The sequence below is a fragment of the Bombina bombina genome, chromosome 4 (genome assembly GCF_027579735.1).
Source record: "Bombina bombina isolate aBomBom1 chromosome 4, aBomBom1.pri, whole genome shotgun sequence".
In the NCBI taxonomy this organism is placed as follows: domain Eukaryota; kingdom Metazoa; phylum Chordata; class Amphibia; order Anura; family Bombinatoridae; genus Bombina; species Bombina bombina.
In genome coordinates this window covers 1,162,571,289-1,162,596,606 of record NC_069502.1, presented here as the reverse complement: position 1 = coordinate 1,162,596,606, position 25,318 = coordinate 1,162,571,289, and the positions used below count along the sequence as shown (strand labels likewise).

The window sequence follows — 25,318 nt, the reverse complement described above, 5'->3', positions numbered from 1 at the left end:
CTGCCCCCCCCCCAACGTCGCCGCCACCTACCTACAATTATTAACCCCTAATCTGCCGACCGGACCTCACCGCTACTATAATAAAGTTATTAACCCCTAATCCGCCTCACTCCCGCCTCAAAAACCCTATAATAAATAGTATTAACCCCTAATCTGCCCTCCCGAACATCGCCGACACCTAACTTCAAGTATTAACCCCTAATCTGCCGACCAGACTTCGCAGCTACTCTAATAAATCGATTAACCCCTAAAGCTAAGTCTAACCCTAACACTAACACCCCCCTAAGTTAAATATAATTTTTATCTAACTAAATAAATTAACTCTTATTAAATAAATTAATCCTTTTTAAAACTAAATACTTACCTGTACAATAAACCCTAATATAGCTACAATATAACGAATAATTATATTGTAGCTATTTTAGGATTAATATTTATTTTACAGCCAACTTTGTATTTATTTTAACTAGGTACAATAGCTATTAAATAGTTAATAACTATTTAATAGCTACCTAGTTAAAATAATTACAAAATGACCTGTAAAATAAATCCTAACCTAAGTTACAATTAAACCTAACACTACACTATCAATAAATTAATTAAATAAAATACCTACAATTATCTACAATTAAACCTAACACTACACTATCAATAAATTAATTAAATAAAATACCTACAATTATCTACAATTAAACCTAACACTACACTATCAATAAATTAATTAAATAAAATACCTACAAATAAATACAATTAAATAAACTAACTAAAGTACAAAAAAAAAAAAAGAACTAAGTTACAAAAAATAAAAAAATAATTTACAAACATTATAAAAATATTACAAAAATTTTAAGCTAATTACACCTACTCTAAGCCCCCTAATAAAATAACAAAGCCCCCCAAAATAAAAAAATGCCCTACCCTATTCTAAAATAAAATTAGAAAAGCTCTTTTACCTTACCAGCCCTTAAAAGGGCCTTTTGCGGGGCATGCCCCAAAGAAAACAGCTCTTTTGCCTGTAAAAAAAAAACATACAATACCCCCCCCAACATTACAACCCACCACCCACATACCCCTAATCTAACCCAAACCCCCCTTAAATAAACCTAACACTAAGCCACTGAAGATCTCCCTACCTTATCTTCACCACGCCGGGTATCACCGATCCGTCCACAGGAGGCTCCGAAGTCTTCATCCAAGCCCAAGTGGGGGCTGAAGAGGTCCATCATCAGGCTGAAGTCTTGATCCAAGCGGGCGCTGAAGAGGTCCATCATCGGGCTGAAGTCTTGATCCAAGCGGGCGCTGAAGAGATCCATCATCGGGCTGAAGTCTTGATCCAAGCGGGAGCTGAAGAGATCCATCATCCGGCTGAAGTCTTCTATCAAGCTGCATCTTCAATCTTCTTTCTTCCGGATACATCTTCATCCCGCCTACGCGGAACATCCATCCTGTCCAACGACTTCCCGACAAATGATGGTTCCTTTAAGGAACATCATCCAAGATGGCGTCCCTCGAATTCTGATTGGCTGATAGGATTTTATCAGCCAATCGGAATTAAGGTAGGAAAATTCTGATTGGCTGATGGAATCAGCCAATCAGATTCAAGTTCAATCCGATTGGCTATTTAATAGCTATTGTACCTAGTTAAAATAAATACAAAGTTGCCTGTCAAAATAAATATTAATCCTAAAATAGCTACAATATAATTATTCGTTATATTGTAGCTATATTAGGGTTTATTTTACAGGTAAGTATTTAGATTTAAATAGGATTAATTTATTTAATAAGAGTTAATTTATTTCGTTAGATAAAAATTATATTTAATTTAGGGGGGTGTTAGTGTTAGGGTTAGACTTAGCTTTAGGGGTTAATCCATTTATTAGAGTAGCGGCGAGGTCCGGTCGGCAGATTAGGGGTTAATAATTGAAGTTAGGTGTCGGCGATGTTCGGGAGGGCAGATTAGGGGTTAATACTATTTATTATAGGGTTTTTGAGTCGGGAGTGGGGCGGTTTAGGGGTTAATACATTTATTATAGTGGCGGCGAAGTCCGGTTGGAAGATTAGGGGTTAATAATTGTAGGTAGGTAGCGGCGACGTTGGGGGGGCAGATTAGGGGTTAATAAATATTATGTAGGGGTCGGCGGTGTTAGGGGCAGCAGATTAGGGGTTTATAGGTATAATGTAGGTGGCGGCGGTGTGCGGTCGGCAGATTAGGGGTTAATAATTGTAGGTAGCGGCGACGTTGGGGGGGCAGATTAGGGGTTAATAAATATTATGTAGGGGTCGGCGGTGTTAGGGGCAGCAGATTAGGGGTACATAGGGATAACGTAGGTTGCGGCGGTGTGCGGTCGGCAGATTAGGGGTTAAAAATTTTATTAGAGTGGCGGCGATGTGGGGGGGCCTCAGTTTAGGGGTACATAGGTAGTTTATGGGTGTTAGTGTACTTTAGAGCACAGTAGTTAAGAGCTTTATGAACCGGCGTTAGCCCAAAAAGCTCTTAACTCCTGGCTTTTCTCTGTGGCTGGAGTTTTGTCGTTAGATTTCTAACGCTCACTTCAGCCAAGACTCTAAATACAGGCGTTAGAAAGATCCCATTGAAAAGATAGGATACGCAAATGGCGTAGGGGGAGCTGCGGTATTGAAAAGTTGCGGCTGGAAAGTGAGAGTTAGACCCTTACCTACACGACTCTAAATACGAGCGGTAGCCCAAAACCAGCGTTAGTAGCCCCTAACGCTGGTTTTGACGGCTAACGCAAAACTCTAAATCTAGGCGTAAGTGTTTTCTGCTTTTCTCTATCTGGGTATCATCCCTCAACTCTGTCCATTGTAGAGTGCAGCAGTAAAGAATATTCCTAGGATAACACAAAACAGCAAACTCTGAACTGCTGCTGCAACAGCAGGGTATAAAGCCGTTAAATGTTGGAGACAGAGGGTGGAATGACATAAACAAGTTGAAATCCTAAACAACTTTAAAATGTGACACTGTTCTGTCAGCCAAACAATTTTTTTGTCTGATGAAACTTTAATAATGAGTCATTTAAAATTCTTAAAAAAAAAAAAAAACTTAATTTCTGCATACTTTTTCTTGGCATATAAATGTATTGCCCCTTTAAGACTTTGACTACCAAAGGGGGGGGTGCAAGCATTACCTACAATGCATTGCTGCCCTCAATAGCAATCAAGGGTTTAAATGACATCAAGTTAAAATCAGTGTGGTAACGTTTGTTGAGTTAGGCAAGTAGAAACATTCTGCTATTCTATCTGGGATGAGAACAGTGCTTTGGAAGAAAAAATATTACTTTCTCTTGTTAAGTGTATCCAGTCCACGGATCATCCATTACTTGTGGGATATTCTCCTTCCCAACAGGAAGTTGCAAGAGGATCACCCACAGCAGAGCTGCTATTTAGCTCCTCCCCTCACTGTCATATCCAGTCATTCTCTTGCAACCCTCAACATAGATGGAGGTCGTGAGAGGACTGTGGTGTTTTATACTTAGTTTATTTCTTCAATCAAAAGTTTGTTATTTTTAAATGGTACCGGAGTGTACTGTTTATCTCAGGCAGTATTTAGAAGAAGAATCTGCCTGCGTTTCCTATGATCTTAGCAGAAGTAACTAAGATCCATTTGCTGTTCTCACATATTCTGAGGAGTGAGGTACTTCAGAGGGGGAATGGCGTGCAGGTTTTCCTGCAAAAAAGGTATGTGCAGTTAAAATATTTTTCTAGGGATGGAATTTGCTAGAAAATGCTGCTGATACCGAAGTAATGTAAGTAAAGCCTTAAATGCAGTGATAGCGACTGGTATCAGGCTTATTAATAGAGATACATACTCTTATAAAAATGTATTTTAAAACGTTTGCTGGCATGTTTAATCGTTTTTAACATATGTTTGGTGATAAAACTTATTGGGGCCTAGTTTTTTCCACATGGCTGGCTTGAATTCTGCCTAGAAACAGTTCCATGAGGCTTCCCACTGTTGTAATATGAGTGGGAGGGGCCTATTGTGGCGTTTTTTTGCACAGCAAAAAATACAGACACAGACATCCAGCTTCTTCCTGCATGATCCAGGACTTCTCTGGAGGGCTCAAAAGGCTTCAAAAGTCGTATTGAGGGAGGTAAAAAGCCCTGGCGATGGAGGAAGTGACCAAGATAATTCAATGGGCGGAGGATCACTCCTGCCACTTGTCTGCAATCCACATCCCAGGAGTGGAAAATTGGGAAGCGGATTTTCTGAGTCGTCAGACATTCCATCCGGGGGAGTGGGAACTCCATCCGGAAATCTTTGCCCAAATAACTCAATTATGGGGCATTCCAGACATGGATCTGATGGCCTCTCGTCAGAACTTCAAGGTTCCTTGCTACGGGTCCAGATCCAGGGATCCCAAGGTGACTCTAGTAGATGCACTAGTAGCACCTTGGACCTTCAACCTAGCTTATGTATTCCCACCGTTTCCTCTCATTCCCAGGCTGGTAGCCAGGATCAATCAGGAGAGGGCTTCGGTGATCTTGATAGCTCCTGCGTGGCCACGCAGGACTTGGTATGCAGACCTGGTGAATATGTCATCGGCTCCACCATGGAAGCTACCTTTGAGACAGGACCTTCTTGTTCAAGGTCCATTCGAACATCCGAATCTGGTCTCCCTCCAACTGACGGCTTGGAGATTGAACGCTTGATTTTATCAAAGCGTGGGTTTTCAGATTCTGTAATAGATACTATGATTCAGGCTAGAAAGCCTGTAACTAGAAAAATTTACCATAAAATATGGAAAAAATATATCTGTTGGTGTGAATCTAAAGGATTCCCATGGAACAAGATAACAATTCCTAAGATTCTATCCTTTCTACAAGAAGGTTTGGAGAAAGGATTATCTGCAAGTTCTCTGTAGGGACAGATCTCTGCTTTATCTGTTTTACTTCACAAACGGCTGGCAGCTGTGCCAGATGTTCAAGCATTTGTTCAGGCTCTGGTTAGAATCAAGCCTGTTTACAGACCTTTGACTCCTCCCTGGAGTCTAAATCTAGTTCTTTCAGTTCTTCAAGGGGTTCCGTTTGAACCCTTACATTCCGTAGATATTAAGTTATTATCTTGGAAAGTTTTGTTTTTGGTTGCAATTTCTTCTGCTAGAAGAGTTTCAGAGTTATCTGCTCTGCAGTGTTCTCCGCCCTATCTGGTGTTCCATGCAGATAAGGTGGTTTTGCGTACTAAGCCTGGTTTTCTTCCGAAAGTTGTTTCCAACAAAAATATTAACCAGGAGATAGTTGTACCTTCTTTGTGTCCGAATCCAGTTTCAAAGAAGGAACGTTTGTTACACAATTTGGACGTAGTCCGTGCTCTAAAATTCTATTTAGAGGCTACTAAAGATTTCAGACAAACATCTTCTTTGTTTGTTGTTTATTCTGGTAAAAGGAGAGGTCAAAAAGCAACTTCTACCTCTCTTTCTTTTTGGCTTAAAAGCATTATCCGATTGGCTTATGAGACTGCCGGACGGCAGCCTCCTGAAAGAATCACAGCTCACTCCACTAGGGCTGTGGCTTCCACATGGGCCTTCAAGAACGAGGCTTCTGTTGACCAGATATGTAAGGCAGCGACTTGGTCTTCACTGCACACTTTTGCCAAATTTTACAAATTTGATACTTTTGCTTCTTCGGAGGCTATTTTTGGGAGAAAGGTTTTGCAAGCCGTGGTGCCTTCCATTTAGGTGACCTGATTTGCTCCCTCCCTTCATCCGTGTCCTAAAGCTTTGGTATTGGTTCCCACAAGTAAGGATGACGCCGTGGACCGGACACACCTATGTTGGAGAAAACAGAATTTATGCTTACCTGATAAATTACTTTCTCCAACGGTGTGTCCGGTCCACGGCCCGCCCTGGTTTTTTTAATCAGGTCTGATGAATTATTTTCTCTAACTACAGTCACCACGGTATCATATGGTTTCTCCTATGCATATTTCCTCCTGTACGTCGGTCGAATGACTGGGGTAGGCGGAGCCTAGGAGGGATCATGTGACCAGCTTTGCTGGGCTCTTTGCCATTTCCTGTTGGGGAAGAGAATATCCCACAAGTAAGGATGACGCCGTGGACCGGACACACCGTTGGAGAAAGTAATTTATCAGGTAAACATAAATTCTGTTTTTATGCATCTTTGACGGCTTTACTGAATACCTCACACTACAAAGTTTGAGGCAGATCTCAGAGATCCCAACCTGCAAAAACTTATTTCAGGGCGGTGGCTTCACCGGCTACTGTGCTGTGCCCCCCCCCGGTTATATACTGGACACCTGGGAACCCTAAATAAGATAGAAAATTGTTATTAAAGTAGCTTCCCACTAAACTCACATAAAACAAAAGTAGCTTTATTGCACAACCACATACAATAAACCTATTTTTCAGTAATCATATGCTTGTTGAATGCTGAAATATTTTAGAATACAAAGTTTAATTACGTGCAGTAAATAAGGTAGTATTTGTGTTTTACTTTATTAAATCAGTGGGTGCTTTTTGGTTACTGATGCTTTGAGGGTTCTATAACGTTCCAGCAACTAAAGGCATTCCTTAAAGAAACACTGTTTCCGGATTTGGGCCACTTTGGATCATGGTACTTGTAGTTTCAGGGAGATTTCATTTCATTTGCGGGTGTCAAGGAGCCGCTATTACAATGAGGGAGACTCCCTGAACTTCAGGGAGAGTTGGGATGTCTGAAATCTCATAAAGCAAAGTAAGGAATTAAATCCTGTATATGGGTATATAAGGAGGTAGTAAGGTAGGAGAAAAACATTTAACTTCTACCTACCCAAAGCAAGAAAGTTTTCTGCAAATCACTTGTAACTCTGATGCCAGAGAGAGCTGCATGCGCCCAAAAAATGAGACTTCTGATCATGCGCATATCCTCAGCAACCCCTTTTTACCCTTGCTGCCAAAATGTGAGAGCTGTAAATAATGCATTACCCTGTAATGTGTTGCACCTCTCTCTGATAATCGATGAGTGAATGGGATATGAAACCCAATTGTTTTCTTTCATGATTTAGAAAGAGCATGCATTTTTAAACAACTTTCTAATTTACTTCTATTATCTAATGTGCTTCATTCTCTTGATATCCTTTGCTGAAAAGCATATCTAGATAGGCTCAGTAGTTGCTGATTGGTGGTTGCACAAAAATGCCTCCTGTGATTGGCTCACCCATGTGCATTGCTATTTCTTCAACACAGGATATCTAAAGAATGAAGCAAATTAGATGATAGATACACAAAAAGAAAATTATTAACCTGTTAAAACACAAACAATAATAAATCAAACAAAAACAATGTGTTAGTGCAAAAAGGATATGTCCAAAATAGTCAATTGGAGACTAAAGTTGGGATTAAGTCTCCAATTGACTTTTTTGGACATATCCTTTTTGCACTAACACATTGTTTTTGTTTGATTTATTATTGTTTGTGTTTTAACAGGTTAATAATTTTCTTTTTGTGTATCTATCATCTAATTTGCTTCATTCTTTAGATATCCTGTGTTGAAGAAATAGCAATGCACATGGGTGAGCCAATCACAGGAGGCATTTTTGTGCAACCACCAATCAGCAACTACTGAGCCTATCTAGATATTACAATGTTGTTTAAAATTGTATTCTCTATCTGAATCATGAAAGAAAAAATTGGGTTTAATGTCTCTTTAAGCACATATGTGCCAAACAAATGAGACTTCAGATCAGATAATCAGCCCTTACACAATATCTGAGGCTCCTACTGCTATGTTCTCACTTACATGACGTGTTCTTCATGTGAGATAGAACCACATATGTGGAAATATGCAAACAAGTCAGGGGAGAACTCTGGGACTTTCACTTCAACACACCGGACAGACAGTTGCATAAAAAAGTGGTGGTGTCCGTACAAGCTGAATAGGAAGTGGACCAGTCCATAAATAGAGGCAGGAAATCCAAGGTATAACTGAGGTGGACCAGTCCATTCCATGTTATAGGGGAGAATTTGTAGTGTAGGTGGGAGAGCACTGGAGGCATATTCAGCACCAGTAATGCTAACTAATTGGTAATTTAGTGCGATCACAATAGCAGCAGAAATCTGGTCTTACATCAGCAATACCAGAGGCAGCCGGCCAGTCATTATCTGAATGCCAAATCACACCCTAGCACCCTGTGCGCTAGATTACAAGTGGTGCCCTAACTGTCGCGTTTAAGCGAAAAGGAGTTTATAGCAGCTTTTTGCGCACATCAGAAGTAGCTTGCTTATTATAAATTGAAGGTAATCGTGTTTGCTCGAGCGCAATTGAATTTAAAACGTGTTGGGAGAGCGCAGTTTCAGAAAACCTGTTCCTTAGTATGTGGAAACCCAAGTTTTATAAAGCACCTTTTTTAATTAGCTCAGTAAAACAAAAAATATGTACATATCATTATGTAAAGACCATGTATAATTTGTCATATGCATAAAACATCACTTCTTTAGTGACACAGATCAGTAAGATAGGAGACTGCTTTCCTCAGGGTGATTCCTCTCCTTTTTACTTTCAGTTTTAGCGAGTTATCCGGTCTTAACACACCCCCCCCCCCCCCACTGTGATCTTGTTGCTCCATTAGTATGATTGACATCCAATGCAGCCAATTAACATAACAGCTTCCTTTCAAATAAAATAAATACAATAAAAAATAAAAAATATAAAAAATAAAATATATATATATATATATATATATTTAATGTATATGCTTGTGATCTGTGTATTTTAACATTTGCTATACCAGTAGTTTATCAAGCAAGCACTGCCACTTTAACACAAAAAAAAGTGCTCGCCACTGCCCAGTCTACCCGCCCCTAGAAACGGCCCTGATATATATATATATTTATATATATAGATTATTATCAGGTATTTGTAGAGCGCCAACAGATTCCCCAGCGCTGTATATATATACATTCAAAAATGAGACCTTATATTGAGGCTGCTGTCTTTAATAACTGAAAAAAAGCCTTAGAAATGTATAAAAATAGACATCACCAACAAATATAGGTTCAAATAATATATATTTATTTTAAAACAATTGATTGTAGCATAGTATCATATTATAGTAAAACATATGCATATATACAGAAGAAATAATAAAAGCAGAGTCCCCACACTAAGCTTTAAACAATAAATAAAAAAGTGGTTTATAAACGAGGCATGCCTGTATATATATATATATATATATATATATATATATATATATATATATATATATATATATGTGTGTGTGTGTGTGCATTAGAGCCCTTTGCAGTTAAAGTGATGGTAAATTTATTGCCCTTTGAAAGTAAATCCAAACTAAATCGCTATATATTTTTTTTTTTTTTTAACCTCAAAGGTTTTATAATAAAGTCATGTGAATTACTGAGCGTTATCGCTCCTTGCTCCGACCCCGGCATTACTTCCTTATTTTTTCCTTAGCCGACTTAGAGAGCGGAACCACCCGCTCTCTACGTCATTATATTGGAATCTTGGGCTTCATCCTTCGTTATGCGCATGGGCGTAATTCCATATGTAATTACAAACTGTCTATCAGCGATCCAACATGTAGCGCTTGCGCTTACATAACGTAGGGCGTGTTGGATAATATCAGTGTCACCAACTGGCCTGGATTTCTATTGGTGAAAAACCCAAAAAACGTGACATAGGAAATCAATGGCGGCGGTTGTACGGGCGGAGGATCATAGGTGAAATTTAAGCTTATAAATGTTAAACATTTACAAACAACGATAGAATATGGCGTTTTCATTGTTGAAAGTCACTTTATTTTTTTATTTGACATCAATCACATGTTTCACTGGGTCTTAGTTTACCATCACTTTAAGTAGATGAAAGCTTGGAAAAGCATATTTATACAATATTCATTTTTAATAAAGTGTTAAACTGTGTATTAATGTAAATATTTCACATTCCAATGTTCTGCACATAGTAGAATATGTTCTAAGTATTTATAAATAGATATACCTATACAGGGAGTGCAGAATTATTAGGCAAATGAGTATTTTGACCACATCATCCTCTTTATGCATGTTGTCTTACTCCAAGCTGTATAGGCTCGAAAGCCTACTACCAATTAAGCATATTAGGTGATGTGCATCTCTGTAATGAGAAGGGGTGTGGTCTAATGACATCAACAGGTGTGCATAATTATTAGGCAACTTCCTTTCCTTTGGCAAAATGGGTCAAAAGAAGGACTTGACAGGCTCAGAAAAGTCAAAAATAGTGAGATATCTTGCAGAGGGATGCAGCACTCTTAAAATTGCAAAGCTTCTGAAGCGTGATCATCGAACAATCAAGCGTTTCATTCAAAATAGTCAACAGGGTCGCAAGAAGCGTGTGGAAAAACCAAGGCTCAAAATAACTGCCCATGAACTGAGAAAAGTCAAGCGTGCAGCTGCCAAGATGCCACTTGCCACCAGTTTGGCCATATTTCAGAGCTGCAACACCACTGGAGTGCCCAAAAGCACAAGGTGTGCAATACTCAGAGACATGGCCAAGGTAAGAAAGGCTGAAAGACGACCACCACAGAACAAGACACACAAGCTGAAACGTCAAGACTGGGCCAAGAAATATCTCAAGACTGATTTTTCTAAGGTTTTATGGACTGATGAAATGAGAGTGAGTCTTGATGGGCCAGATGGATGGGCCCGTGGCTGGATTGGTAAAGGGCAGAGAGCTCCAGTCCGACTCAGACGCCAGCAAGGTGGAGGTGGAGTACTGGTTTGGGCTGGTATCATCAAAGATGAGCTTGTGGGGCCTTTTCGGGTTGAGGATGGAGTCAAGCTCAACTCCCAGTCCTACTGCCAGTTTCTGGAAGACACCTTCTTCAAGCAGTGGTACAGGAAGAAGTCTGCATCCTTCAAGAAAAACATGATTTTCATGCAGGACAATGCTCCATCACACGCGTCCAAGTACTCCACAGCGTGGCTGGCAAGAAAGGGTATAAAAGAAGAAAATCTAATGACATGGCCTCCTTGTTTACCTGATCTGAACCCCATTGAGAACCTGTGGTCCATCATCAAATGTGAGATTTACAAGGAGGGAAAACAGTACACCTCTCTGAACAGTGTCTGGGAGGCTGTGGTTGCTGCTGCACGCAATGTTGATGGTGAACAGATCAAAACACTGACAGAATCCATGGATGGCAGGCTTTTGAGTGTCCTTGCAAAGAAAGGTGGCTATATTGGTCACTGATTTGTTTTTGAATGTCAGAAATGTATATTTGTGAATGTTGAGATGTTATATTGGTTTCACTGGTAAAAATAAATAATTGAAATGGGTATATATTTGTTTTTTGTTAAGTTGCCTAATAATTATGCACAGTAATAGTCACCTGCACACACAGATATCCCCCTAAAATAGCTAAAACTAAAAACAAACTAAAAACTACTTCCAAAAATATTCAGCTTTGATATTAATGAGTTTTTTGGGTTCATTGAGAACATGGTTGTTGTTCAATAATAAAATTAATCCTCAAAAGTACAACTTGCCTAATAATTCTGCACTCCCTGTATATATATCTGTATATATCTATACCTATATATAAACATGTGTGTATATATACAGGGAGTGCAGAATTATTAGGCAAATGAGTATTTTGACCACATCATCCTCTTTATGCATGTTGTCTTACTCCAAGCTGTATAGGCTCGAAAGCCTACTACCAATTAAGCATATTAGGTGATGTGCATCTCTGTAATGAGAAGGGGTGTGGTCTAATGACATCAACACCCTATATCAGGTGTGCATAATTATTAGGCAACTTCCTTTCCTTTGGCAAAATGGGTCAAAAGAAGGACTTGACAGGCTCAGAAAAGTCAAAAATAGTGAGATATCTTGCAGAGGGATGCAGCACTCTTAAAATTGCAAAGCTTCTGAAGCGTGATCATCGAACAATCAAGCGTTTCATTCAAAATAGTCAACAGGGTCGCAAGAAGCGTGTGGAAAAACCAAGGCGCAAAATAACTGCCCATGAACTGATAAAAGTCAAGCGTGCAGCTGCCAAGATGCCACTTGCCACCAGTTTGGCCATATTTCAGAGCTGCAACATCACTGGAGTGCCCAAAAGCACAAGGTGTGCAATACTCAGAGACATCGCCAAGGTAAGAAAGGCTGAAAGACGACCACCACTGAACAAGACACTCAAGCTGAAACGTCAAGACTGGGCCAAGAAATATCTCAAGACTGATTTTTCTAAGGTTTTATGGACTGATGAAATGAGAGTGAGTCTTGATGGGCCAGATGGATGGGCCCGTGGCTGGATTGGTAAAGGGCAGAGAGCTCCAGTCCGACTCAAGACGCCAGCAAGGTGGAGGTGGAGTACTGGTTTGGGCTGGTATCATCATAGATGAGCTTGTGGGGCCTTTTTGGGTTGAGGATGGAGTCAAGCTCAACTCCCAGTCCTACTGCCAGTTTCTGGAAGACACTTTCTTCAAGCAGTGGTACAGGAAGAAGTCTGCATCCTTCAAGAAAAACATGATTTTCATGCAGGACAATGCTCCATCACACGCGTCCAAGTACTCCACAGCGTGGCTGGCAAGAAAGGGTATAAAAGAAGAAAATCTAATGACATGGCCTCCTTGTTCACCTGATCTGAACCCCATTGAGAACCTGTGGTCCATCATCAAATGGGAGATTTACAAGGAGGGAAAACAGTACACCTCTCTGAACAGTGTCTGGGAGGCTGTGGTTGCTGCTGCACGCAATGTTGATGGTGAACAGATCAAAACACTGACAGAATCCATGGATGGCAGGCTTTTGAGTGTCCTTGCAAAGAAAGGTGGCTATATTGGTCACTGATTTGTTTTTGTTTTGTTTTTGAATGTCAGAAATGTATATTTGTGAATGTTGAGATGTTATATTGGTTTCACTGGTAAAAATAAATAATTGAAATGGGTATATATTTGTTTTTTGTTAAGTTGCCTAATAATTATGCACAGTAATAGTCACCTGCACACACAGATATCCCCCTAAAATAGCTAAAACTAAAAACAAACTAAAAACTACTTCCAAAAATATTCAGCTTTGATATTAATGAGTTTTTTGGGTTCATTGAGAACATGGTTGTTGTTCAATAATAAAATTAATCCTCAAAAGTACAACTTGCCTAATAATTCTGCACTCCCTGTATATATATCTGTATATATCTATACCTATATATAAACATGTGTGTATATATATATATATATATATATATATATATATATATATATATATATATATATATATATATATATATATATAATATATATGTATTTATGAATACATAGGTGAAGAACATTGGACTGTGAAATATTCATATTTTCATGTCGGGTTAGTGTACTTGAGAATATGCGATCAGGTTTGCACGCGAATAGGGTGTTATTATTTCTCCCACTTTTTTTGCTCCATTAAATTCTATGGGGGAATAGGTTATTGCGCAAGATATTGTAAGTTTGTCTTTTTACGCTTGAGCAGGAGCATGAAATAACGCTCCACTTGTAATCTGGCCCACAATTGACTTTTATTCTGTATAGTGTAAAATTAGATTTTGCTCATCTAAAAGTAATTTGCATTGTGAGTGAGAAATATTCGAAGTAATGGTCTCACTGCAGACTGTTTACCTCAACCTAATATTTTTGTTGGATGATCCTAGGATGATCATTTACAGCACATCATTTAAGATCAACTATTCTACCTAAAAGTACATCATTTTCCAAAATGTAAAATATCTAGTTATAGTGCACTAAAATGTTATTGTTGTTGTTCTGTGATCAGTTTGTGCTGGTTTTTAACAAAAAGTTTAAGACTAAGGAATCATACAAATAATTTCTTAGGAGCACAAATTATATCATTTTGAAGAGACAACTATATACAGACATATTTACAGCAAAACACTACAGCTATATAAATAGCCCCTATGCTTCATCTAACTGTTCAATGCTAACTGCATCCTGTAAAGTGCACACTATTCATTACTGATATATTCAGCCACCAATGTCTGCAGTTGCCATGTCTGCTACCAAGATAATTCCAACCAAGTCAGACATGGAGAAAGGAAGAAATGTTTCCAGAATACAGGTCAAAGGAGCAGTAGGACAGCAGATGTATCACAAAATATTTACTTTAAGGGACACTGTAATTAGAAAACAAACTGTGATCTGTATAAATAGCATTTGTACCATATATGTGTAGGAAGAAATTGACAGCAATAGTTGTTAAAATTGAGAGTAAACTTGCCTGTGTTTTTATTTCCTGTTATGAGCTGTTTGATAGTACTTTATTTTTTGTTTCTCCACACAGCTCACAATTTTCCTACGCTCCCTAGTCAGCTGTAGTTCATGTGCAGAGCCCCCTAGCTGTATATAGTGCACACGGTAAAGAAGGAAACATCCTGTCCTACATTAGCAGGAACTATATGGTAGTATTACACACATCATAACAGGAAATGAAAACAGTCATTCTTTTTTTTCAAATATTGTACTTTTTGTTTTCTGACTACATAGTCCCTTTAAGGAGAGTGGGAGGGTACATCAGTTTAACTGTCGTACCCACCACCTCCAACAGGTGGTACATTATCCCACAGTAGCCATATCCTTGCTTGTTAAAGGGCTACTAGAGTGTAAAAATGACATGCTCTTGTTAGTGCACTTTTAGCACTGGCTACTTTGAAAGTCTATGCATTTAACCCCTACAGAGGGACCGTTGAGGAGCTGCAGAGAACTGATGGTCCTAAACAGAAACTGCAGAGCTAGCTGCATGGCTACTACTGCTGCTTCTGATTGGCTCATCGGCAGTTTCTCTGCAGCTCCTGCAATTAAGTGCAAAAAAAGTTTTAGCCCTAGAGACCCGGCAACGCTTTGCAGTGGTTAAACACATAATTAATGTCCTCAGGCCTTTTGTGCTAGAGTTCAGATATCCTGAAAATATGGCCTGTTAGGGAGGCCTAGGGACAGGTTTGAAAACCCGTGCACAAAGGTAAATGTACTGTGAACTACTGGTCCTGAGCGGAAACTACGGATCAGCCAATCAGCATTGGTTGCCATGCAGCTGGGTTGGCAGTTTCTGCTCATGACCAGCAATTCTCTGCAGCTTGCGAGCAGTACATCAAGCGTGTTTTAAACCCCCTTCCAGTTATGCGCAAGTGAAAAGGGGTTTATCGCAGGTGTTTGTGTGTTTCGTGGCTTATCGCTCGTATTACAAGTTGAAAATGGATGCGAACACTTGAGCTCAATTGTGATTTACGCTAGAATGATTAACGTGTCCTCAAAGCTCTGGTTAACTGTGCATTATTCATTTTTAATAAAGTGTTATACTGTGTATATACTGTAAATATTTCACATTCCAATGTTCTGCACATAGCAGAATATGTTCTATGTATTTTTAAATAGATAATTATATATACTGTATCTTTGTATATATCTATAACTATATACAATTATGTATGTATATATATATATATATATGTATTGATAAATATTGTACCACAATACCATCATATATGTATTTATGAATAAATAGAACATACTCTGCTATATAAAGAACATTGGAATGTGAAATATTCATATATTCATGTCAGGTTAGCACACTTGAGAATATGTGATCGGGTCTTCTAAGTTTAGCTTTTTACGAGCATCTGGTTAGTGCACGAGCGAAAACTGTTTACTTTTAACTTGTAAAACGAGCCTTACCCGACACACGCAAAAAGCATACTTCTAGCAGAGTTAGCACTTGAGTGAGAGCGTTAAATACCGCTCCGCTTGTAATCTGACCCTTAATTGATAATATATATGATCTAAATAATAAATCTTTAATCTTCATACACTGACAGGTAACATTGTAATATAATTTTCAAATAGCATGGGGTTAATAAAGTACAATTTTGCTTTTAAAGTGTTTGTGATTTATCCTATTAGTTAACTTAATTGTCTTCTAACTGCAGCAATCCCATGGGGTTGGTGTCTAACACAGAGTGGCGGAATTCTTAGACGCATATCATTACCATAAAAGACCATAAAGTTTTGTGCACAGTGGGACAGGACATTGACTGTTTTATTAAAAAAAAATTGGTTTCAAGTGATTCTGCCCTTTATATAATGCGTTTTGGAAAGTTTCTCTATTTGTGACAAATATTTTTTTGTTTCTGTTTCTAGAAATCTTACCTCAGTTGCCTTGAGGAAATACGTACCACGCTGGATAAATCTCCATTCTTTAAAACACATGAGGTAAAAAAAAATAACTAACTATGCCAAATGATGATTCTGTCAAATTTTTACCAAGTTAATGTGAAAGGAGAGATAAGAAGTAAAAATAAACAAAGCTCTTTTTAATCACAGCATTTTATTTTTAAACTTAAAACCCTTTTTTGCTATGAATTTAACTCTTGCAAAGTGAATAAACGCATAGTTAAATTAACACACCCAAGTACAATGTATTAGAGGCTCAGGAGTGTGGAGCAATACTGGGAGGGGGGGCTATGAGTGTGTCTGGACAATCTATGGGTGTGTCTGATGGTTCATGGGCATGTATGGTTAGTTTATGGGTGGGGCTAAGGGAAGTTTTGCAAATCAGGTCATATGGCTCTCTCAGAATAAGACATGATTAAGGGCTGATTGTAGGCCAGAAACATTGTCAATTGGACATACTTTGGACCCTGCCATGTTTAAATAAAGGTCCCTTTTAAAGATATTTGGTGGCTGGAACTCAACTTTTTTTTCTCTCAGAATTAGGGACTGTCCCTCTAAAATTGAGACAGTTGGGAGGTCTGGCATTCTTGAGTAGAATCCTGTCCCTAAGCCAGTCAACAAATCACCAGCTTTGTTCTGGGTGTACAAATTTAGCCATGTCTTTATCCCCTTTGCAGGCCATTTATTGTGAAAATGTGATTATTAAAAATGAATAAACATACTGTAAAATATTCTAAATAATCCATAGAATATATTTTAGTATTTTTAATAATTTATATTAATGTTTATTAATATTTTATATGTAATATTTCAATAACGTACCTTAAGAATCCTAGGTTCTCATGTATGCTAACCCAACCTCGTTAAGATTTAAATTGAGAAACGCGATGCGCCAAACGCATAATTTACATCCCTATGTTCTTTACATAGAAAATAATGTACTTGTTATTATTAAATATATATTTATATATATATATATATATATATATATATATATATCTGATACATAAATATATATGTATAATATTGATAGATATCTAGACATATACAGTTTAAGTAAATTGGAGCCCTTTGCAGTTAAGAACCTGAAAACAAGTAAAATCATATTTATGCAATATTCATATTTAGCTATGTATTTACTGTAAATATTTCAAATTCCAATGTTCTTCACATAGGAGAATATGTTTTATGTATTTTTAAATAGATATTCCTATATGTATCGGTATATCTATACCTATATATAATCACAAATATTATATATATATATATATATATATATATATATATATATATATATATTATGTATTTATGAATAAATAGACTATATTCTGCTACATGAAGAAAATAAAATATTAATATTTCATGTTGGGTTAGTGCACTTGGTTAAACATTGTGTTTATGTGCGAGTAGGGTATTTTCGCACACCATTGAAGTCTATGGGGGAATACGTTAACGTGAAAGATTTTGCATGCGTCGGGATAGCACTTGTGCAAACACTTTTTACTTTAACTCATAAGATGCCGCGTGGTCTTAGACGTGTGGTATCCAACTTACTTCTAGGGGATTTACCGCTCCTCTCATAATCTGACCATTAGTGTTTAATGTCCTTTGCTGGAAAAGCACAGAGGAATGTGTTCAAAAGTTCAAACTCTCCAAATGAAAAAATAAGCCAGATAATCACACTGCAAAACTATTTACCTACAATAAAAACAGGCTGTTTTTAAACGCAATTGAATCTTGTGAAATAAATGGATCAGTATCTTGTTAAATAATGAAATTTAGTACACAGAATTGTTCATCTCTGCTGTGGTGTTTTGTTATCAAATTGCCAGAGAACTATAGCATGCAATAAATTCCATCAGTAACTATTCTATGTTTCATTGACACTGTCTATATTTATCGTCCCTTGACTCTTTGTACACTAATTCATTTAATCTGTCTATGTCTGCAAACATAATTTCAGTCTAGTGTATGCAAAAAGAAGCAATCCACACATTTGAAAATCTTTTTTCGTTTTAGTAATTTTTAAAAGGGTGGGGAAAGTATACCATAAAACAGTAAAAATAATATACTTTTATTATTGATTATGCCTCCCTTTCCTGTAATTTAGCTCTGAAAATTGAGGGTTTTCAATTCTGAGAATTGGAAGCATAACACATACCTTACCCTGCTCATATCTATCTGTCCCTAACTGTCCTCAGCAGAAGTGATAACATACTGCAAAACAATTACATTCTGCTAACAAAATGACAGTGGCAAGTCATGTCCAGCAACAAGGCGGTATTTGCTCCACCTAATAAGACAAGTGGTGGGCAAGATTTGACATTACAAAACAGTTGCAGCAAACAAGGTGTTAATATATTACCAAACTACACTCATAGCAATTTCAATGTTTATATGTCTTTAAAATATGTTACTTTCATAGAAAACATTTCAGTTTAAAATCAAGGGGTTAGTTAACAAATAGTAGTGACCTCATATCTGCTTCTTTTTTTTAATAAGTGGTGACAATGACCGTATGGCTGGGAAATAGACGTACTGCTGCAGCTGAGGAATTTCATGATCTCATTGACTTAAAATGTAGCAGTTACTATTTTTAAGCGGCTAAAACTAAATGTGTAGTAATAAAACTATAATAAATAGTTTTTTAAGTTGAAGAGAAGTAAACTTTTCCCCATGATTTAGTGTGTATTTTCATTTATGACAAGATGAATGAGGCATTGGATTTTTAGCATGTGGGAGGTTTTCCCAGGCTTATGACTGGGACAGTTGTCCCCTCACTGTACTTCTAAAAAGTCAGCTACACTCTCTCTCTTGACTTCTCAGCGCAACAAAGTGAAACCTCAAAATATAAAATTCTTTGCTGCTCCAGAGTATGATACAGTCAGTGAGCCAATCAGGAACAGCGTACTCATGTAGCTACCAATCACCAGCCATGGCCTGCTTAGGTAGTGCACAGGAACAATGCCTGTTGTGCAAGTTTAACTATGTGCTTAACTCCTTCATGGGAGTAAAACAGATACTATTGGGTGACGGGTCAATTTATCATATGCTGGGCGGACATGATTCCCTGTAGCGAATCATGTCCGCCCGATATCGCTAAATGCCGACAGGATTAGCTGTGGGCATTTAACATTGCACAAGCATTTCTTGTGAAATGCTTGTGCAATGCCGCCCCCTTTACATTAGCGGCCAATCGGCCTCTAGCAGGGGGTGTCAATAATCCTGATCCGTAAAAGGTGGCAGACAAGTTAAAGGTACATGAAACCCAATTTTTTTTCTTTCACGGTTTAGAAAGAGCATGCAATTTTAAACATTTTTCCAAATTACTTCCATTATCTTATTTGCTTCATTCTCTTGATATCATTTGTTGAGAAGCATATGTAAATAGGCTCAGTAGTTGCTGATTGGTGGCTGCACATAAATGCCTTGTATGATTGGTTCACCCATGTGCATTGCTATTTCTTCAACAAAGGATATCTAAAGAATGAAGCAAATTAAATAATAGAAGTAAATTTGAATGTTGTTTAAAATTGTATTCTCTATCTGAATCATGAAAGGAATTTTGTGTTTCCTGTCCCTTTAATGACCGCTTACGACCGCTGCTTCTTAACTTAAGTTTCCAGCGAGCTGAAATCTATGCACGTATAAGAAATTAGAGCACTTTATTGTCTGATAGTCAAAGTGTTAATACTGAATAAAGTTACATGCAAGAGCATGCTTGTGTCTTTAGCACTATATTGCCATATGGTTCCCATACTCATGGAAAAGAGCTACATTTCAACAAGCAAGAAAATTATGTAAACAGGAAGTGCAGCTGGGCCTTAAGGACTGATTGCTCATGGGCTGATAAGATCCCCTTTTGCTTTACTGGTGCACATTAAAAAAATTACCTTTCTGCCCCTTTAAAACTGCCACAGGCTGTGACTGTTTCCTCTCACATTGCTCCGCTTACAGCTGTACAAGCGCAGTTGGCAGAAGAATGAAATTTCCTATATAGTTTTTTAAATGTCAGCCGTGTATTATCTGTTTGTCTCTGCAACTCAACAAATAATTATTGCTACGTATACAATAAAATCGATGCTTCTACAGTTCTACTATTAGTGCTAGAATGTTTTGCTCAATAGATTAGAATGAATCAATCACTTTTGATTTTTAATTATTTCTGTTCTCAGCGTTAGTTCTGTTTACTATTTATGGAGCCCTGCTAGATCCTTTTGTTAAGAGATCTGATCCTAACTGAAGACTTTAAAGGGACATTATACACTAGATTTTTCTTTGCATAAATGTTTTGTAGATGATCCATTTATATCGCCTGGGGTGTTTTTGTAAAAATGTATAGTTTTGTTTATTTTTTAAATATTATCGTGCTGATTTTCAGACTCCTAACCAAGCCCCAAAGTTTTAAATGTATACTGATGTATACAGACTTCAGATTGCTTCTGTTTGTATAATGGGTCTTTTCATATGCAGGGGAGGGTCTGCTGTCAGCCCCTTTCAGTGGGTGTCGCTGCTTAGCCTCATTAACAGTGCTAAAACCTTTAAAAGGTTTATACTGGATTTTATATCAGTATCTGTGCATATTTTTCTTTATAGTAGTGTCTATTACATGCAGTTATATGAAAATTGGTGTATACTGTCCATTTAAGCTTTTAAATTGAACACTTTGTTGAAACAAAGTTATGGTTCACTTACTGTATCAAATACATTATTATTTGTTCATAAACATTACAGCCATATAGGCCCAATACTTTAACAGGTGCAGGAGGAAAATGTGGCAGACATGTTTGTTGTGGGGTGATTGAGTTATACAGAGTGATTATGTTTGTAAGAAGACATTAGTACCCGGCATGGAGAGAAATCAGGCAAAATCTTTGGGGGGCATTTTTTGAGCATTATATTGTAATGTAGGTGTTTGTTCTTCACATACAGAACCTGTATAGTTAGATAAACAGCTAAAATGTAACTTTCTACAATTCTTTGAGGGACCTAACATTATGATGAGACTTCTTAGGTAATCTTGCCAGAGAAGAGATCTTTTAGGGCCTAATTATCTAAACCTCTGCACTCTGGTGAGATGATTTAATACGTCTCGTCAGTACCGCAACGTCCCTCAAAGACTTTTTAAAAGGCGATTTTTTTTGAGAGTTGTTTATCTCTCTAAGGGTGTGAAGGAGAGACACCTGCATTGCAAAATAATGCTAAAAAAAAAGCCCCCAAAAAGATTTCTCAACATGCTGGCACGTATTTGATCATTAGGCCTAAGAGAGACATCAGCATCAACCAATTGTTTATTTGAAAAGCAGCGCAGATGTTTATTTATATATAGGAGGATTATATTAGTCACCCGCATACCAGATACGCATCTGTCCGTTTTCTTTTCTTTTAACAATTTCTTGAATCAAAGTAGTTGTAGTAAAATAGATGAAATCTGCATGTTAAAGAGGTGCATGTTACTGTAGGGTAGTTTTTTTTCTAGTAAAAGGTGATCCTTCTGACATGGGCCAATAGCTTCTTCATCAGAGAGTTTCAACTTTGAAATCAATTGTATAGGAACAATCCTTCAAACCAACAGCATCAACCAACAGTGTTATACATGAATGTTCATTTGTACTGCTGTTGTGTATATGTGACCCTCTTTGTCGCTGGTTATATTTTTTCTACATTCTTTTATAGGCTTCCATTAAACTCATATTAATTCTATTAAATGGTTATTTTCTTTCTTTCGTAGGTGATTGGAAGTTCCTTGCTTTTTATTCATGATAAGAAAGAGCAGGCTAAAGTATGGATGATTGACTTTGGGAAAACCACCCCACTACAAGAGGGAGAGGTCCTAGACCACAGGGTGCCTTGGTCAGAGGGGAACCGCGAGGACGGATACCTCTGGGGATTGGATAACTTGATAGACATTCTCTTAGAAATGGCACAAGAAGAAGAAATACATTGAATCCACCTGGTCTACATCCCAAACTGACACTCTAGTAATGCACTACAAACCATTTTCAGTTGTACAACCGGTTTCCTGCGTGGAGGGACGCAATATGGATTTTAAAGAGGAGAGTCAAATATATCTCTGTATTTTAGGGTTTGTAAATAGTTTTTCTGCCAGAACAAAATTACTAAGTTTTTTTACAGTTTGTTTTTTAAATACAGATCGCTATTGATAGCCTATGTGGGGATATGAGGCTGTTTATCACACTTGCTGATTATTATTGTTTTATTGTTTTAGTTTTTCACTTAATATTTAACTATTATTATTTTTTTAACTCGTTGGGACCACAGTAAAAAAACAAAAGTAAATAGAAAATGTTATGTTATCTTAAAAGGACCTTTCAGTCTAGTTTTAAAGGGATGCAAAACTTATATCTGGGTCTATTTGGCACCAACAAAGTGGTATATGTACAGTATAAATCACATTTTCTTTGCTTTCTAAATCTTACTCGTTTGATGTACAATTTTAATCTTGAATGTGCTCCGTCTTTGTGCTGATCTCAGCGCAAGGAAGAACTGGATCTGTTAAAAATATATATATATATATTCACTGTACGGTTTCTTGCATCTTCTGAGGACAGTGCCAATTAGTGTCTACAAGACTAAAATCATACATCAGAACAGTAAGATTTTCAGGCCAGACAGGGCAGGTTATTTGTATACATTATGCTGTATATTTTATATTTATTTTATTCATCACATTCGTATATAAACATTCAGAAGAATTTTTAGATACTGATTGGCAAAAAGTGAAATGAAAGCTTAGAGCAAACGTTTGTGTTTTGTAAGAGTGTATCAAATTGCAGAGATAATACCATAAATGAGGTCAAACAACTTGGAACTAACCACAGACGTCATTAGGGTATGCAGTAAAAACTCATTGTATAATTACTGTCATAAGGTGCTAGGGTGCTTATATATTAAACTATGCTGTACTTAAGCATGTATACTCATTATTTTAAACATAAAAGTACAGTTTTCTGTATGTAATATGTAAATGTAGTCAGTTGCATGCGGTTTATTTTACGTTTGTAGCATACATGAACATGTTACGTTTTTATCTATAACAAGCTGACAATCAAGCCCATTTTTCAGTTCCAGTACGACCAATAAGGATGTGTTATGGTCACTCATTTTTGTATTTACAGTGGCATCAAAGGACAACTTACTAATGGTATATATGAATAATTCTGGCCACAAAAATGATGCATTCAAACGTTTTCTGATGAAATGTTGCATTTGTAATATCAGCAACCTTTTAAACATGTCCAAGTTAAGGTGTGAGGGTTAGAATTAAAGCATTAGATACCAGAGAAGGTATTGAGAAAATCCTGTGTACCTCTAGAGGTGTTTGCTAATAAAAAGATCGAAAAAAACTGGTCAAGCGCTCTACTTCTATTTTTGTGTATAAATAATTATTTTGAGTAAATACTGATATTCTGAAATAATCTTGTAGCTACAATTCACATTCTACTATCATAAAGCCTTCTAGATATAAATCAATGCTTTGTCTTTTGTATTACTTAGAACATTGTTTCTCATTTAAGTCCTAAGAACTCACTAACAAGCCAGATTTTCAGGATATCTAAAATAGAACACAGGTGAGAATAAATAGTTTATTGGTAACCATTTTTTTTTTTCGCCTGCTGTCACCCAAGTTGATACCGAAAGGTGTGCTCTGAGGTCTGGAATTGAGAGACACAGGTTTGAAGTCTGATCCCAAACATTACAACTCATTAGCACGCGTATAACAAGTTAAAAGTAAACATGTTCGCTCAAGCGCAATTGAATTTAACACGCGTCAGGACCTCAAAATTCTGGTTAACTGGTACGCTTGAATAAAAAGTTGCACAAACAAAAAAATATTACAATAAAAAGGACACTTACGCTCATAATTATACCCTCTAAAAAATGTATTTAAAATTGCATAAAATAGTTATACGGGCTCAAATCTATGAGGTCTCTCAGGTGTTTTTATATAGGGGGTGTCCAGGGGTGCAAGGATGAATTAAATAATTGTAGATTATATAAAGAAAAAAGAAAAAAAAGTCAAGATAAAAATCAAGTATGCCTTAGCCAGCACAACCATTTACTTTGATAATAGAATCTAAGACTAGAGGCACTATGTGTGCCGAAAGCCGTCTCCCAAGTGGCAGGCTATTTTCCCATAGATATACAGGTAGCCTTCAGTTTACGCCGGGGTTAGGTTCCAGAAGGAATGGTTGTAAATCGAAACCGTTGTAAATTGAAATCCAGTTTATAATGTAAGTCAATGGGAAGTGAGGGAGATAGGTTCCAGGCCCCTCTCAAAATTGTCATAAGTAACACCTAATACATTATTTTTAAAGCTTTGAAATGAAGACTTTAAAAGCTAAACAGCATTATAAACCTAATAAAATAACCACACAACACAGAATATATAATTAAACTAAGTTAAATGAACAAAAACATTTGCTAAACAGCATTATAAACCTAATAAAATAATCACACAACACAGACGTCCCTTGCATTTTTCTGCAAACAGTTATTTCTATGCATTCCAATCTGGACTGATTTATAGACAGGAAGATCTTGTTCCTTTGAAATCTGCTCGATAGCTCAATTCTGGTTAAACTGATTAATTTCAGCTTCCTTGGCTTTGCTGCAACACAAGCGGACAGCTCCACCTACTGGCTATTTTAATAAATGCACTGTTTCTCAATGCTTTTCAATAGCAGTCACATGACTGGAAAAAAAGGTTGTTATTCTGAAACGGTGTAAATTGAACCGTTGTAAAACGAGGGCCACCTGTACAGTATTGTCTACAATCAACACTTATAAAGGTGCATAAACAATTTATTAAACAGTAAATTTAATACATATATAATATTAGAATCAATACAATTAGTGCCTATATCTAATCAAAAACCATATATAAACACCAATGGCCATTGGATACTTAATAAGCAAATGTTGGATAATAAGAGATCTCTATAATTATGGGTTAAATATCATCCATAACAATGTGCTTCCATTGCAGTCAGTGATCTATCCAGAGGCCAATATATGGAGAAAATTGAAAAGAGAGTCTCTTAATAAACCTGTTAGAAACCGTCCATCTAAAAAGATGATTGTAATATCTCCCAGTTAGACTGTACTTGTCATAATTTCCCATAGTG

At 37.2% G+C, this 25,318-nt stretch overlaps 1 protein-coding gene across 1 annotated transcript in view; it reads left to right on the top strand.

Moving 5' to 3' along the window:
* The window catches only part of ITPKB (inositol-trisphosphate 3-kinase B), a 225,568-nt gene extending 201,905 nt beyond the window's left edge, over positions 1 to 23,663 (top strand). Inside the window, exons 7-8 of the mRNA XM_053712624.1 lie at positions 16,137 to 16,208; positions 21,901 to 23,663. Coding sequence (XP_053568599.1) covers positions 16,137 to 16,208; positions 21,901 to 22,116 — 288 coding nt within the window. The 3' untranslated portion in view covers positions 22,117 to 23,663. The remainder of the gene's footprint in view (positions 1 to 16,136; positions 16,209 to 21,900) is intronic.
* The last annotated feature ends 1,655 nt before the right edge of the window (positions 23,664 to 25,318 follow it).